This window comes from Gobio gobio (genome assembly GCF_949357685.1).
Source record: "Gobio gobio genome assembly, chromosome: 23".
Classification (NCBI taxonomy): Eukaryota; Metazoa; Chordata; class Actinopteri; order Cypriniformes; family Gobionidae; genus Gobio; species Gobio gobio.
Window position 1 is genome coordinate 5,762,686 of NC_137119.1, and position 17,166 is coordinate 5,779,851.

General features: G+C 37.3%; 1 protein-coding gene across 1 annotated transcript; it reads right to left on the reverse strand.

Annotated features, from left to right (window-relative positions):
* Window positions 1-2,492: 2,492 nt before the first annotated feature.
* Window positions 2,493-14,591, reverse strand: LOC307119869 (uncharacterized protein). Its single transcript, XM_079806576.1, has 13 exons — window positions 14,425-14,591; window positions 13,048-13,238; window positions 12,794-12,934; window positions 11,577-11,715; window positions 11,242-11,434; window positions 9,610-9,751; window positions 5,838-5,981; window positions 5,704-5,759; window positions 5,426-5,607; window positions 4,939-5,339; window positions 3,265-3,361; window positions 2,986-3,175; window positions 2,493-2,894 (listed from the first exon to the last, which is right to left on the reverse strand). The coding sequence occupies exons 1-13, from the start codon at window positions 14,551-14,553 to the stop codon at window positions 2,749-2,751; spliced, it is 2,151 nt and encodes a 716-aa protein (XP_079662702.1). The 5' UTR covers window positions 14,554-14,591; the 3' UTR covers window positions 2,493-2,748.
* Between the last annotated feature and the right edge of the window lie 2,575 nt (window positions 14,592-17,166).

Below are 17,166 nucleotides of genomic sequence, written 5' to 3' on the forward strand. Positions count from 1 at the left end.
GTTTACATTTAAAAAAACACACACACACACACACACACACACACTCAATATATAGGCTACGATTATCACTGTAACAAATTAAATATGACACCAAACACAACCCAATCTCTTTTTGTTAAATGTCAGTTTATGTGTGATCATCAATAGCAAATATAAAAGTATAAGTAAAAGGTGTAAGAAGCTATACAATAAATAAAGCAATTCAGTCAAAGTCAGCGCTAGGAGACTACAATGGTAAAGTTTAATATCTTAAGTTATGAAACTTCACTTTGCCCTCAGACAAAACGATCTGTCTAGGAACAAATTATAGATTAATGAGAGCAAAGATCAGCCGTTAGATCTACAAAAGACGAGATGGTTTAACCACTACAGAGACATCAGAGCCAGCGGCAGACGGCAGAAGGACTGGCCGAGGAAAGGCGCCTCTCGGCGGGCTCAATAATCGATTGAGCGCCGCTGAACCACTGGAACTCACAACTAAACGCAGATCTAATTTTAAAAAAGGCGCTCTCTTTATAAATAGACCACAGATTTGAGCTTTAAACAACTTCATTCACTCCTGAAAAGGACATAAAACTATATTTTGTAAAACATTAACACTACCAGAGGGCTCTCGCTAAGACCCATTCGTTTAGCCACCAAAGGGCCAAGCTGGTATCAGACTTTTGCCGAATCCAGTCGGTAAGACAGCGATAACATCTTTTTTAGATATAAAGGCTTCGAGTGTTGTTCTTTGCTCGGGTTTTAACGAAAAGGAGAAGTTTAAATCGCTTAAAACAGACGCGATTGCTGATTCGAACGAGTGATACTCCACAGTAGCGGCAAATCTGCTTCAACGTCGCTGTGCTGTCGTCATCGTCTAAAGCCTGCCCCAAAGTTTCTAATTGGTGCCGCGATTTCTAGGGTTTAGAAATGGGTTTGAATGGACTCTTTGCCAGACTACTTGCAGAGCAAATCTAAATTTGCCGGAAGTTGTCTGGGTTTTCCCAGGCTACTAAACCACTAGATGTCACAAAAACTTGCCTCAGCACTTTCCAATACATCCTCTTTTCAAAATGCACGTGGAAATTTGTCTGATCTTTGACGCAATCACGGGCAGCAGCGCAAATTTGATTCTGCGCTTATTTGATCTAATAGTTGATGTTTTTAAAAATGTTGTATATTAGTATAGTATATTTTGAAACCAAGGTCTTGTTAATGTTTGTCAGTTTTGTTTGAGGTAATTAAAGCAACAGTTCCCTTTCAGTCGGTCACGTTCGACGTACGTCGGATTTCAGAGACCAATCTACTTCGAGTGTGTTAAAAACGAGCCAATGAAGATTGGCATGCGATTCACGCATTCCACGCAACGCCCCGCAGCGCGGGTATAAATAAGGAAGTGGAATGCTTGATCATTGCTTTTAACTTCAGAGCCGAACAGTGTCATTGCTGTGTCTACGAAGAGTGTTATTCGAGTCTCGTGAGAAGGACTGCTGTTCCAGTGCGGGTGTGACGGCGCGTTCAGCGGGTGGCCGCTTCAGAGGAGATAAAGGGCTGGTTTTGTTGGTTGGCTGGGCGTTTCCGTTTCTGAGTGCTCACGCAGGCTTGCACTTTCTGAACTGCGTGAGCCACGGTCATCTCCCTGAGTGCTTCAGCACTAAAAGAGCAGTTTTCCTTTTCTTAAACAGCAACACGGTTTGACCCTGCGTCTTTTTCAAGATGTCATTCAAACCGTGTGTTTCTGGATGCGGTTGTCTCCTGTCCTCATTTGACGGCCATGATTTCTCTCACATAGTGAAGTTTCAGTAACTAATGTTGGGAGGAGCACGTCCAGATAATTAAACCTAATTAAACCCAAGTGGAGCACATCAAGCCAATCGATTTAATCAACAATAAGAGGTGTATAAATACAGCATATTTACCTTCTTTCGTTGACCATTTTTATTTTTAGCATCCCTCCACCACCCCATCTCCTCACATTGATTTAATAAACTCTCATTAGACGCCAACACAATCCATAATAAAATACAGTCTAGTTCTAGACTATCTTATCATGGGGGGGATACTCTGGGTTCGGGCCAAAATTTCCGAGCCCGGAGCCCTCCCCCGGACAGCACGCCAAATACGCATAATCTTTACTCCATTTAATTTGATGTAAGTGTGAACTCGTGAATAAACATGTGAGATTGCGTTCGTGGGTGATCCATGCTCTCTCAGGAGAGCATGGTCACGTCGGCCCGTTGTTCGTCTCACCTTGAGAAATTAAGCCATAGTTTCAGAAATTGTGTGAAGGCAATTACAATAAAAAACGAATACCATGACCACAAGGCACTGCTTAAGTCGTAGCAGTAAGGGAACAACCCAAAATGAAAACTAACAATGCATGTGAAAGTGTGACCCTCTGCTAATTTCAAATATTCAGAAAATGTCTAGCCTAAAGCTTTTGCTATGTAAGCAGTTACTAGTCTAAAGCTAATGTTTGAAGTCATAATACGTAGGCTGTATACTTTTTTATAGAGATTTAATTGTGAAAAGAAGGATACAGCAAGCACATGGGATGTTTTAACAAACTTGGAGACCAAAGAGACACTTAATAAAGTGTGAAAAATTACAGTATTAAATCCATCCCTCATCCAGTTACAGAAAGTGTATGCTGGAAAGTGTATGCTACTACATGTGTATAGAAACAATCTTTTGCAGAAACCACAGAAATACATGTCACCAAATTATGTTGATTAACTAGTTTGATTGTAGTTTGAACTGATCCAATCAAATGTCATCTGTTTTCAAAAGTTGGTAGTTGACCTTTGAACCCCTGGATTTGTAGACCATCATTCCACACAACATGGCAACTACTGCTACGACACATCCAGCGGCGAAAACAAGGTTCAGGTTCAAGCTTGGACTGATGGCCTCTGGAATCAAACAAGGGACATTAGCATTTAAAACAGCGTGTCTTTTGATTGCAAAATCTACATAATCTACCAATGTAAAGTTAGGACGTACCAGTAAGGGATGCGCTCCTCTTCAGCCGCAGGGGTCCCTGGGAGATGAAGTGACTTCCGCTCTGGAAGGGAGCATCTCTTTTGTGAACGTGTGAGGGTAGTGCAATGGCCGAGCCGTTGGTGCAGCCCTGAGCGCAGCGAGTGTTGGGATTGTTGGCTTCACATATGATAATGGAGCAGCTGATGAACACCTACAGGGGAAATACAAAAAATCCACATTCATTATTCTATTAAAATAGGGCATGCCTCTTCAGTGAGGGTTATTTTTGTCCATCCTTACCTGGTCATATTGTCCAATAAACTTGAAGGCATCCATACTGAACTTGACATTGGGCTCGTGACTTGTGTAGATGTTAACGGTTTCATCAACCCCGCATCTGACATACAATGACAAATTGGAGACTGCTGTCAGAGCATTTCATTGGGCATTTTGGCATTTAAAGAACATGTAACATCCATAGCATTGTGTACTCAATGCAGTGTAAGAATTTCATAAGGTTATTTTGTCATTCAACATCAGTGTCTATTAGCTCCTCCCTCTCCTAAAGCTGTAACAGTCGAGAGCATGAAGTGTCCAACATTATGCCGTGTTTTCACTTAATTGACCCTATTCACAGATCGTTCTTAAGAACTTCCACAATAATGAAAGCCAGCTGGAAAACCTCTGGTCAAATGTCACTTGTTGGTGTGTCAGTATCTTTGATGTCCTCAGGTAGCTTTTAACAGAATCAATAGTGTAATAGTTTATAACCAGAATATAGTCAGTTAAATCGTCAGGCCTAGCATTAATTCAGTTATTTAACATGAGACAACATAAAGAAAGATGCATCCTCAGTGTTCCTCCTCAGCAAAATTCAATTCGACCATCAGTTTTCACACATCTGTGTGGGAAAAAAAGTGTCAGTGGAAGCCCTCCTGATCGAACCTCTAAGCGGGACTTGAACCTGGGTCCGTCAGCATGAGAGTCGGACGCTCTAACAAGAAGGATAAAGGCTTTAACCTCTAGCATCAGTCGCTAGAGCGTCTCTTGAGATCAGAGGAGTGAGGTTTACTCGCATAGCAACTACAAGCTGGCCGACTGTAAATTTAAATATTTATCGTGCACTTTAGTTATAGTGTATAATTTTTAATCTTTCTATCAAATTTCTATCAAATGTTGTATTTCCTACATCTTGAAATGGGGACATTCTCAGAAGGATGAACAAATAAGGTTTCGGCCATCACATTAAAAATAACATTGAAATGCTGGAAAATGGTGTTTCTTATTCCAGCGTTCCCAATTAGCTTCGTCATTATTGCAATCAATAAAACAGTTTTATTGGCAAATTATGCCAATACACCTATATTTTGTATTTGTATATTTCGAGTTTTTAAAGGGAATGGGAGAAGAGACTCTGATTGGTTTATTGCACGTTATGTCCAAAACACATCCATGACTCATTAAGAGATGAGGCACAACCCTTTTAGCCAATGTGCCTGTTGCGCCAACTGTTTTTTCCATTGTTAAAAAAAAAATTGGATTCGCACATGCCCTTAATGCACCTGCGCCATGAGCTTCAGATCATGTGCTCAGATCGTTAAAATAGGTCCCATACTGTCTAAAATCACTGTTGCTGCTTTGCAAGAAATGGTATTGGCTGAATTTAAAATAGCATACTGGCACAATACTTTTTCATTGGGGCCAGATTTACTAAACAGGGCGCAATCCCATAAAAGCACAGATGGGAGTGAAAAGTTCTGCATGGGATTTACTCCTACTATGCATATGCAATAAGGTCAGCCGCTGCGTGTCTTAAGTAAATCCTGACAGTAGTTTTTTTTAATGCCAAAAGAGTAGAATGCAAGTATGTTACTGACAAACTCTGTGATTCCCATGCCACACATAAACCTTTACTGATTTAATTAAAACAACATTTTATAAATCATATGATGTGGAGTGTTTTTAGATTCTTACCCATTTGAGATGATGGGATAGGAGATGGGATAATTGGGATTATCATAGGGTGTAGCAACACAGGACTCAAGGAAGACCTCAGTGTTTTGAACTAAAGTGACAGGTTCGATCTCCATGTAGATCGGCTCTCCCACTCTGTACACAAGTGGGTAGGAGTTGGCGTTTTTTATGTTTCTGAAACTGCCAGACTGATAAAACTCAAACTGATAGCTGAATGAGCCGAAGCCTCTCTCAGTGAAGATGACAGCTGGCCTGTGAGCATTAAACATTGTGGTGATGCTGCTCTTCTTCTGGTACTTGCACATGACTTCAATTCCAATCTCATCTTTCCTGGTTATGATGTGGTTTGGATTATCAAAAGTAACAATTGTGTTTCTGAAGATGAGATGCTCATCAGTCTCCTTCAAAGAAACCGATATAAAAGTAGTTTAGATGCAATGGAAAACTATTAATATTTATGTTTTTTAAAACTCATTGAACTCCTTACTTCCATTTGAGTACCGCATCCATTTAGAGAGAAAGTCGTAAACACATGCGTGTTATTGGAATAAACTGAACAGGAAGCGTTGTTGTTCAGCCTCAAGTGATCTCCGTGGATCCCTGAAATAGTGGCTCTTTCTATCACCACCCTCATTGTGTCTCTAGAGCAAGTCACTTGTGCTCTTGGACCTTGAACAGGAAAAGAACAATCGTAAGAATGTAGATTTACTTTAGCTTCAAGGACACACAAATGTCAAGAAGAATTTGAGTAAATGCTGTAAATACCTTCAGCTTCCACCACGACAATTACACACCTCATCTCAGACTGATAGTTTCTAGACCTAGAATATTGAGAAGATTAATTAGCTTAATTTCATATGGCACATTTTGATGAAAGTAATCTAACTGTGCAATCATACATATATACGCCCTCAGCAGCGAAGCAAATTGGAAAGTGCTGGCCATAATTCTCTGATGTTGGTGTCCAGTTGATGACATAATCTCCGGTGGTGGTGGTCTCCTTTGTGCTGTTCAGAGGTCCACTAAAGACCACATCATTGATGCTGGACAATCAAGGAGGGAAAAATCCAATTAGGTGCACATGTTTAGAAACTGAACTGAAATGACCCTGTTTTTGAAGTTACTTCTTCTTAACCTTTTTGACAAAGTCCTTTACTATCTACAACAATATTCAAATTTACAGAAATTAGTAGTTTCCACATATTTAAAAGGGGTCCCATTTTTCGGTGTAGTGCTGAATTTTGTGACCCACCAATTTATGTGACCCTAGTAGGCGTTGTAGTGACGGTAGGGTTAGGATCAGTGGTTAAATTGGCTTTTGTAGGGAGGGGGAGCCCTTATTTACGGTGAATGGTCATTCAAAATCGCGCCGGAAAAATACTTAATGTGTTTTTACACCAAAGGGGCTCTTTTTCCAGTATTACTGTGTAAGTTAGAGTTGAGTTATTCAAACAAAGAGAAATACTTTACAGTTCACTTAGGACCATAAGCAGTTTTTTTTTTAAATCAGTGAGGTCCCAAATTTGAGGTTGTTAGGGGGGTTCGGGGGAATGGCCCCCCGAGAAAAATTTGATTTCTCTGATCTACATTATGTGCATTTTTAATAAGTTTGAAGGCCAAAAAAATTTATAATAAATAGCTTGTCAGTGGGCAGTAGATTATTTGACAATACTCCCCTAAAGATGAGTGTCCCTGAAAAGGGTTGAGAACTTTTTTTGAACAAAGAGCCATTTTTATTTCATTTTTGGTAAATGCATTTTTCCAAAAGAGCCACAATCAAAAATTATATAAAATTATTATTAAAAAGCTTTTTTTTTTTCAATAAAATGTCAACAATAGTAATTATTAGGTCCACAACTAAAAACAAACAATTATGCAGCAAACAATAAATAAGTTGCAATATGGAATTAATTGTGCAGGGCTCTCACTGTGAGGTTGACCAAATGATGAGTATAAATCCTCTTCGTGTGTGTGAACGCCCACAGTGCTTATGGGGCGCCGTTTGTAAAGCGACTCACGCTGAAAATAACAGCAACATTTTGACACATTTAGCTTCAAACAATGTTTAAAAAACTGGTATGAATTTTTGGCGGTCACTTTTTTTAGCACATTTACAACAATATTTATCAACTTAGAGATATTATAAATAGTTAAATCTAAATGTTAAATCTAAATCTAAATGTTAAATCTAAATCTAAATGTTAAATCTAAATGTTAAATCTAAATCTAAATGCTAAATATAAATCTAAATGTTAAATCTAAATCTAAATGTTAAATCTAAATCTAAATGTTGAATCTAAATCTAAATGCTAAATCTAAATGTTAAATCTAAATGTTAAATCTAAACGTTAAATCTAAATGTTACATCTCTAAATGTAAAATCTAAATGTTAAATCTAAATATAAATGTTGAATCTAAATGTTTCGGGTGAAACTAAATATTTAACTAATATGCAAATTCAGAATGCAGATAACCGGTTTTTAAATTTAGATTTAACATTTATTTAACATTTAGATTTAGATGTAACATTTAGATTTAACGTTTAGATTTAACATTTAGATTTAGCATTTAGATTTAGATTTAACATTTAGATTTAGATTTAGATTTAACATTTAGATTTAACATTTAGATTTAGATTTAGCATTTAGATTTAGATTTAACATTTAGATTTAGATTTAACATTTAGATTTAGATTTAACATTTAGATATAACATTTAGATTTAGATTTAGATTTAACATTTAGATTTAGATTTAACATTTAGATTTAACAATTAACATTTAGATTTAACATTTAACATTTAGATTTAACTATTTAAAATATCTCTAAGTTGACAAATATTGTTGTAAATGTGCTAAAAAAGTGACCGCCAAAAATTCATACCAGTTTTTTAAACATTGTTTGAAGCTAAATGTGTCAAAATGTTGCTGTTATTTTCAGCGTGAGCCGCTTTACAAACGGCGCCCCATAATAGCTTACATCTACTATGTTTATGTGAATAGCCTATACTTTTGATAGCCTATATTTCTGTGTTTATTTGGCTGTTTAGGCGCGCAACCGAAGACAAAGGCTAGAATGCTTGTCCGTTTGTCCGTGTTGCGCTCGGAGCGCGCGCACAGCATCCTGTCAGTAATTCAGTTGTCTTTCGTGACTTATCATGCTTTTATTATTTATTTTATCATGACACTCGCGAACAGCACTGAACACACAACTTGAATATTATGATAAACTTGTCATTAACTTCGGTAGGCTGTACAACAAGGGAATTGTAATTGGCTGCTTTTTTCTGCAGAGAACGGATCTCTGTTGATGTGTGTGTGTCTAATCTTTTTATCGATCATGTTAGTAAATGTTAGATATGTTGGTAAAGTGTGAGAGACCTGGCGAGCCATAGGTTCCCGACCGCTGCTCAAGCCGTTCGCCGATTTCCATGGTAACTCACTGTTAGAATTGTGACGGTTTTACCTTGATGGCTGTGGGCGCGGTGCTGAACCAGAGAACGCAGCGATTAATGCATTATGGCATCTGATAATTCCATGTAGCCTGTATTTGTCAGGAGACGAACAATAATTAAAGTCTAATAACAATATTTCGTGCTGAAGGAGACGGAGCTGAGCTCCAGCAGGGTGTGTTGTGGACCTGAGGAGGCGGAGCTGCGCTCCGGTGCGCTCCGGCCCAATTTAACCTCTGGTTAGGATTAGGTTTGGGATTAGGAATAGATAGGATTAGCTCAAAACAGCCCCTACTAGAGCCACATAATTCAGCAGAACACTACGGTACACTATACGGTAGGGGGGCGCTGTTACACATCTTCTGAAAGAGTACAGAATCTCCTGATCAAAATACATGCGAAGAAGATGCAGAAGTGATATCATGCATGTGTAATTCCATGCATATGTAAAATAATACGATCATCAACATTATACATCATATAAATCAAAACTGCCTAATGTTACTGAATGAAATGTCGACCCAGGACGAGCTGCAGGACTGTGAAGCTTTGGGGTGTTGATGGACTCGATCTACTCCATCTGTGTTTTGAACATCACTCTGAATCTGATCTGGATTTAGTCTCTGACAGAAACGAATGCATGAAGCTATGACATTTTTGTGAAAATTAACACTGGAGGTGGCTGACAACTTCTTTTTTTTTTTAAGAGTTTAAAAAGCTCTGCAAATTCTTCTCTAAATCTTTATCACTGTTTCTGAACTCACTGAAACGCCTCGACTGAAGTTTTCACTTTTCTTCCAGGAAAAAACACGTCACAATATCCCATATTTAAATTATTCCCACCCAGAGCATACACAGAATAAAGGGACAGGGCCTGGTTGAGTTAGTTAGTTGTGTGTTGAAACTCTTGACTATTGTAAAGGGCATGATATTTCCCAAACACGCTTGAAGCGCAAACATATAATGGGCTTTGTTTCCCAAAAGCATTGTAAGCCAAACATGTTTGATATTTCCGACTCTTGATCGGGCTGCCTCTGACGTGATACCCACAAGACCAATGGTCTCTACGATCAACTTGGCTTACAATGCTTTAGGGAAACACAGCCCTGGTCCAGTTAAAGTTGAAGATCTAGTTTGAGCTCAGAGAGAAGTATGACGATCTAGTTTGGCACTCAGAGAAAACTGTTGACTGTGATCAGACTTTTAGACATTTCCTTCATACCTTGAGTAGGTTGCCGTAGCATGTACTCTGATCTCTAGCTCTTGATTGACACGAGCCTGTATGTGTTCTCCGTGATGAGGTGTTGGGTGGATGAACCGAGGTAGATATTCACCCTCAATGCAAGATGGTGCCGGAGCCTCCACTAAACCCAAAACATAACATGAAGGTTGTGGCAGAGCATAGTGTTGTTTTCGTCAATGAAAAGTATGACTAAATATCTTCGTCAACGAACCTTTATAACGTGACGAAAACGAGACAAGACGCAACGTAAATGCTGGTCATGTGACGATGACGAATAAAAACGAGACTAAATGTGGTTCACAAAATAAAAACTATGCTAAAATGTCTCTTCATTTTCGTTGACGAAAATGAGACGAGACGAAAAGTCGTGTTTTTATTTTGCAGTATTTCTGTGCGTCTCATTCAGGGGCTGCATCAGGTCTCACTGCGCAGACGCAGCCGACATCACTCTCTTCAAACCCCACTCGCGCGGCGTCTCCGGTGAGTGAACGGGTCCGATGGCCGGCCAGTCGGTGTTCGTAAGCCCTACTCGGACGGTAATTGTTTAGTCGTAAGGTGTCTTCATCATTTACAGGGGCTAGTCAGTGCTTTTATTGTCGTCTTAATGCAGAATATCAGTGGTTTTCTCCCACCACCCGTGTAAAAAATCTCCGGCCGAATTAACGTAACCTAACTTAATTACTATTTGACAAACACCAAGGTCGTGTGGTGCCGTCTGAATCCACATCTCTGAGTTTTCAATCACTTCAGAATTCTCGGTTTATATCCTTTTTGGCCACTGCAGAGCACCGCGCGGTTGTGCTTCGCTGTTATTTGGATGCATTTTAAAGATCTAGACTTGTATTACTGAAATATTGGCAAGTATTTACAAGAGCAAGATATTTCATCACCGCTCAAAAAAAAGAAAGAAAAGCACGTAAACATTTGAAATGGGCCGTTATAACGGCAGCAATTATATATGTTAAAATAACTGCAGCATTATGATTACCTCATAAGCGAATAAGAGGCTATATTCACTTATTTCCACTCATTTCCATGTGGAATGGACAATCTCAATGTTTTTAATTATTTTATTTAAATGTATGTGTGTGTACTTCTAGCATGTTTAGTTGGTAAAATAAATATGTAGTAACTTCAAATCAGAGCGTCTTCTGTGTCTGGAATGGATGTATTCTTGAGTCTGTAAGGTAACAATAATATAATAAGATAACTTTGTTTGAAATGGGTTTGGCTAAAAGAAGATTTTGGTTTTGTCTATAATACGTACTTATACTATATTGACTGGGTTAAATAGAATTGCATTACTAAAAAGAGACTAAAATACAATTTTCATTGACTAGAACTTGACTAAAATGTCATCAGTTTTCGTCGACTAAAACTAGACAAAAATAGTCATAGATAATTCTGACTAAAATAAGACTAAAATGCTCAGACTTTTAGTCGACTAAAACTTGACTAGACTAAAAAGAGTATGACTATGACTAAAACTAATAAAAACTAAAATGACAGCTTGACACAAAGACTAGACTAAAACTAAAATTAAAACAGGCCGCCAAAAACAACACTAGAGAGCATCACAAATAAAAGACTGGTTTCATCACTGAACAGTACCTTGTAAAGCAAACTGGAGAGGTATTTTGCTCAGTGGTGTATTGGAGGATCCATTGACAAACGGGGTTCTGACCGCCCCGGCCATGGCAGTGTAGTTTAGACTGATGTTCTGGGTGGGATAGTCTTCCATGACCAACTCAAATGCATAAACACCACGTACTGATGCGTTACTATATGACAGAGTACATGTGTTCTGGAAAGAAGAACAATAGAAACAGTTTTGTTCACAATATGAACAAGTCAGCCGAGAACATGTTGAAGAATGAAACACTTCTTATTTTTTAATAATGATCAGCTCTCAACATGATTGTACATTATTCCTTACTTATTCTCACCTGGTCCAAAGTGAATCCAGTATGTTGGTTGCACATTCCACACTCATTTGCAGATAAAACTCCATATCTACACCTGACCTGATCATGATCTTGATCACAGGACAAAAGATTGTAGTTCCTGGGGCAGTTCTGAGGGACTCTACGAACAATCCAAAAACAGTCATCTTGAAATTAGTTGTTTTTACACATGTTCACAAGTTTTTTTAGTTTGGTTCGCTTAGTTAGTTTGGTCCGGACCAGAAAAAAGGCTCAATGTTCACAATGGCAATTTAACACTGAACCTAAATGCATAGGGATATGTTTACAAACTAATTAGTCAGCTTTTATTATGTATATTTCATGACTTACTGACCATCCAAAACAATTCTGTGTTCTGGGCTAAAAGCGCTCTATGTATTTGCGGAGACCAACATATGATGGTGTTTTGACCAGTTGAGAACTCGTGAAGAGCTTATAAAATGTGTAAAGGAGTCAAAACAGTGGCACAAGGAGACTCGGTTCGAACGCCTGTACCCAACGGTGATTGGCAACATCGCCACTATGACGAGAAAAAAACAGAAATGCTTGAACATTCTGGCCCTTTTAGGGTCGCTTCTTGTGACACCATATCCCGTTTTTGGTCCGTGTTACGTTCATATTTCATTCGAACAACACCAGAGTTTGGAAGCGGGCGAGACCCATCTTTTGAGTGGTTTTCAGGGTTTGGATGGCAGCTTTCACACTTATTCAAATGAACCTCACTAACAGAGCAATCACAACAGGGTTCATTTTAATCCAACCAAACATGCCCAAGTGTGAACACACCCTTAGTACGCAGGCTTCAAGAAGTACTTGGACACTAAAGACACATTTACACTTTTCTAAAAAGTTTTTGCAGTTAATTTACAACAACTAGGTGACTCAAGGTGACTTTTACTGGATCATAATAAAAAAATGATAGGGTAAATGATACAATTGAATAATAAAATAAAGTGAGATCTTTTTTGAATGATTCCTAAAAGTAGTGTTTCTTCCTAAAAGTATAACTTGGACAAAAAATTAAGCACACCAGGTTTTATGATTTTAAAAAACAAAGTCTGCATGGATGTTGAACATTTCTTCAAGAAGAAGACTGAAAATGAGGAGTTTCAGTAGTACTGCATTGAAGAAGAAAAAAATGTGGACATTAAAAAGCTAGCAGACGGAAAGCTCTTTTGATGAAGACAAACTGTTTTTACCTGACAATGGGAAGTGTGGTGGCGACTGGAGATCTGTTGGGCTCAAAGGTGTCCGATCTCACTCCAAGGTCAATATGTGTGAGAAGTTGCCAGTTTCCACTATTTGAGACTGTGTTATACACCCAGCAGCAAGTACTTTGTCTGTTGACACAAGCATAGACTTTTCATGTGTAAAACATTAATTGCATATTATCTTCAGCGCTATTAGATGCTGGTGAATTAGATAAGCCATATTCCTCTGTATAAGTGCTTACTGCAGCTGAAACGGGCTGTTGTTGGGGACGGTTCTCTTCATGACGTTCTCAGTCTGGCACCAGCTGCCACCATTAGGGCTGCTGTCCACACGACCAATCACAGAACTTGAACTGCCACAGTTTCCAGACCTGCAGCTCCAGTAATCATATGGATCACAGGTATGAAAGGCCTGCTTGAAGCGGATGTCCACCTGAAAGTATTCATTTGTAGTAACTTAATTTTTCTCGAATACTATTGTATTAAACATTTTTGAATAACATGGCAGATTCCCTTGTCTTTCTTAGGTTAATTTCATAACTACTATCTTATGTATCCAAAATACACACAATATATACTATTTTCACACGTCTTGCTTAATAAGACAAAATTGCAGCATTAAAATATTATCTGATATTTTTCCAAAGTTGTCATTATACTATCATAAAACCAATCAGACCTTTGCCATTTTGTCTATTTAAACGGGGGGGAAATCTAAGATAACATCAGTAAATTTCCACTGATATGCTAATGATAGTTATATATCTCATCACGACCGGATGAAATCTCAAAATTATCCAAGCTGACAGAGTGTGTTAAAGATATAACATATTGGATGACCTGTAATTTTCTTCTATTAAATTCAGACTGAGGTATTATTTGACCGAAAAACCCTACACAAAATCTCTTAGAATATAATTTGCATTTAGAAGGATGTACTGTTTCTTCATCCACTACAGTTAAAGACTTGGGTGTTATATTAGACAGCAACGTGTCTTTTGAAAATCATATTAATATGTAGCAAAAAACAGTCTTCTTCCACCTCAGAAACATCGCTAAGCTACGAAACATGCTATCTGTCGCTGATGCAGGAAAGTTAGTTCATGCATTCATGAACTCTGGATTATTGTCATGCATTACTGCATCATTGTTTCTGCCTTAAATCAATACATTGTTAGCTAACTGTGTGATTTGTATATGTACATTTCTGAAATGCATAACTCTGATAACAGACCACTCTAAATTGTAATGTAGAAGCATGCATTTTCTGTAAAGCTGCTTTGAAACGATATGTATTGTGAAATGTGCCATGCAAATACATGTGAATTGAATTTATTTGAATTAAATATTATTTGGTATCACTTTGTCTGTTAATGCTTTATAAATGATGAATTAACTATTTACCAATGCTTAACTAATGCATAGTGTGCCGTTATTATAAAGTGTTACCTATTATTTTAACGATAATGCTTTTCATATTTTAAGATCATGTAAAATCTATACATAAAAGGCATTTATGTATGTATATACAAAAAAAGAAAAAATACAAAAATCCCTGGCACATAAAAGTGCACCTAATTGGAAAAGCACCTGCTCACGGTTGTGAATAAAGGTCTCACCTGATAGGATCCATTAGGATTTCTTTTTGAGCGGAAGGTCATTGAGCCTCCGTAGAAGTGCGAGGCTGTGGCTGTGGACGCCAGCAGCAGCAGGGCTGAGAAGAGACGAGAGACACTCATGATGCTCATGCTGAGGTTTCCTCGCTCATCCCTGTGCTGCCCTTTTATAGGACCTGATGGAGGAAGTCATCTAAAATAATAAGACTAACAATAAAGATTTGCATTTACAGTAAAGGAAATAAATACTTCTACTCTTACCGTAACAATGATTGGCAGGCAGTTGTTTTGTAGGTCCATTTCATCTCTGTAAAACTATTCTTTCTGATCAAGATAAGGTTCGAGTCCTTTAGTTTCATTTTTCTTTCTCCACTTAGTAATTTTAGTGCTTAAACTTTTCAGTTAACTGCCATTGCAACATTACTACTTATTTTTACTCATTTTTATTTCATTTCAGCTTTATTTCAATTAACAAAAAATATTTTTAATAGATTTAGTTACAGATAATAATAGTGTTGTAGTCAAGACCACCTAAACCGAGACCAAGTCTAGACCAAGACCAGCGTGTGCCGAGACCAAGACAAGACCAAGACTTTGTGGGGTTGAGACCAAGACCAAGACCGAATTGTTCAAAGCAGATTCAATTGATTAATTTAATAACAAAACGTTGCCGAATTAGCAAAGACACAGTTTAAAATATAATTTAATATTTACTTCTTGTTTATTGAACATTTGTATAAATCAAGATCATTTGCAATCACACTTATATTCATGAAAACAGCTCTCTTGCCTTGTGATATTGCTTAATTATATTCTATGTTATATAAAAAAAACTAAATCTCAGAATTTTGTGGCCATTTATATTAATTTTGGGCATTTTTGAGATAATGCTGCATTGATTCTGAACCCGGCAGCACAGTAACAAAAGAAATCACATTACAAAGAAGTTATTGATTGCATTTGAAGCTGTAAGTTTTACATCAAATCACACGATGCACCGGATATTTAGTGATATCCTTGCAGTTGTGGTCTTGGTCTTGACATAAAATCCAGAGTCCACTAAGTCCGAGACCAAGACAAGACCGAGGAGAAATGCAGTCGAGACCGAGACGAGACCAAGACCATCAAAAAATGGCCTTTCAATGTTGAATTGCTCTACTCAGATGCGATTAGAAATAAGTAAAAGATCAGAATGTTTATCTGGTATGCACTCATGTTGTTTAAAATGTTGTATAAATATTTATATATAAAAATATTTACACTGCGTTCCAAATTATTATGCAAATGACATATGTAGGATTTTAGTACAATAAACATTCAGATTTTAGTTTTCCAAGGAAAGTGTTTGTATTATTTCTAGTATCGTTTTAGATAAATAGTATCAATCTCAGACAGGTTTGTTAAGTAGTTTGCCTTAGGAAAATAAGAAACCTGCTTAAAGAGTTTGTTCCACATTATTAAGCAAGTCCCAGCTCTCTAGCGCTATATAAACAACTAATATTGCAAAAAACTGAATAGTGATTGTTGAACTATCACAAGATTTGTGAGTGATTTAGAGTCCAGAAGAACCCGGTCAAATAAAGGCTTATTAAGGGAAGTTTCTGTCTAATAAATCAATTGTATTAAAACCTTTCCATGCGGGCTGGCAATTGCGCATAAAGTTGCATTTCAGGCACTCCTAACCAAAGCTCACAAAGAGAAACTTGTATTGTGTATAGGTTTATGCATTATTATAGCATCAAATGAAGTCTTAAATCTAGTGAAGACACTGTGAAAGAGTTGTATTTTGATACCTTGGCATGGTTTAGAGATCATTTTTGCTCCTCTGGCATCACAGATGTGTCGCATGTTTGCTCGTACAATAATACCTTGGGTGTGCCAGGTGTGTCACAGGGGTTGGGGAATGTAATAAGGATGTTAGAGTACTTTTGTGAAAGCATTCAATTACTCCCCATTAAGTTGTCATTTAGCTGATACTTTCATCAAACCTAGTGTAATTGTTACATGTGACAATCACATGAGGCGACGTGAAATTTTATCTGGCACTTCTAACTCGAACGAGGGTGGAACACAAACGCTGACTTTCAAGCATAAACAGATATAAAGATAAAATATTCTAAATAAAATATTCAAGATAACAATTTGGTTAAGAGCTGTCAAGATCTGTAACCATATCAGTGCATCATTCCATCTTCTACTGTTACTGAAGTATAAAACCTCACAGAAGGATAAATTACAGCTATTATAGTAGTTTTGTGTCTCTTTGCCAAAAGAAGAAACTCATATTGTAATTTAGTGCCGCAGCTCATGTTTCTAATAAAGTACATTATAAATTACACTAATTTATATGGTTCTTGTCACGCTTTAGACATTTATCTGTTCCATGTTTCACTATATGCTTATTCAGTAGTCATTTCATGTAACACATTTATGCATAAAAGGTCAAATTAATTTAATTATATTTTAAATTATTATTAAGCAGTACAGAAGTTATAAAATGAAGTTTATACTAAAAGAACTTCAGAGAGTTTTAGGTACGGGAAAAACTGGCTAAGCAAGTAGAAAGATGGAAAAATAAACATTTACTGGAAACATCATAGCAAAACAGTTTTGTTTTCTTTTGTGAATGGTTCTGAAGAAAAACATTTTTAAAAAGTTTTGGTGTCAAAAAATCCCGAAGGCTCCATTCATGACTTTGGAAGTTAGACACAAGCTGTCAAGTATATATAAAAAATAAATTTATAT

What these genes read in the sequence shown, in the direction of transcription:
- LOC307119869 (XM_079806576.1), bottom strand. Translation starts at nt 14,553, where the DNA reads ATGAGCATCATGAGTGTCTCTCGTCTCTTCTCAGCCCTGCTGCTGCTG. An exon ending in TCTCCAGTTTGCTTTACAAG is followed by an intron (nt 9,752 to 11,241) that starts GTACTGTTCAGT and finishes TTTTGGGTTTAG; the next exon opens with TGGAGGCTCCGGCACCATCT. An exon ending in GATGCGGTACTCAAATGGAA is followed by an intron (nt 5,340 to 5,425) that starts GTAAGGAGTTCA and finishes GTTTCTTTGAAG; the next exon opens with GAGACTGATGAGCATCTCAT.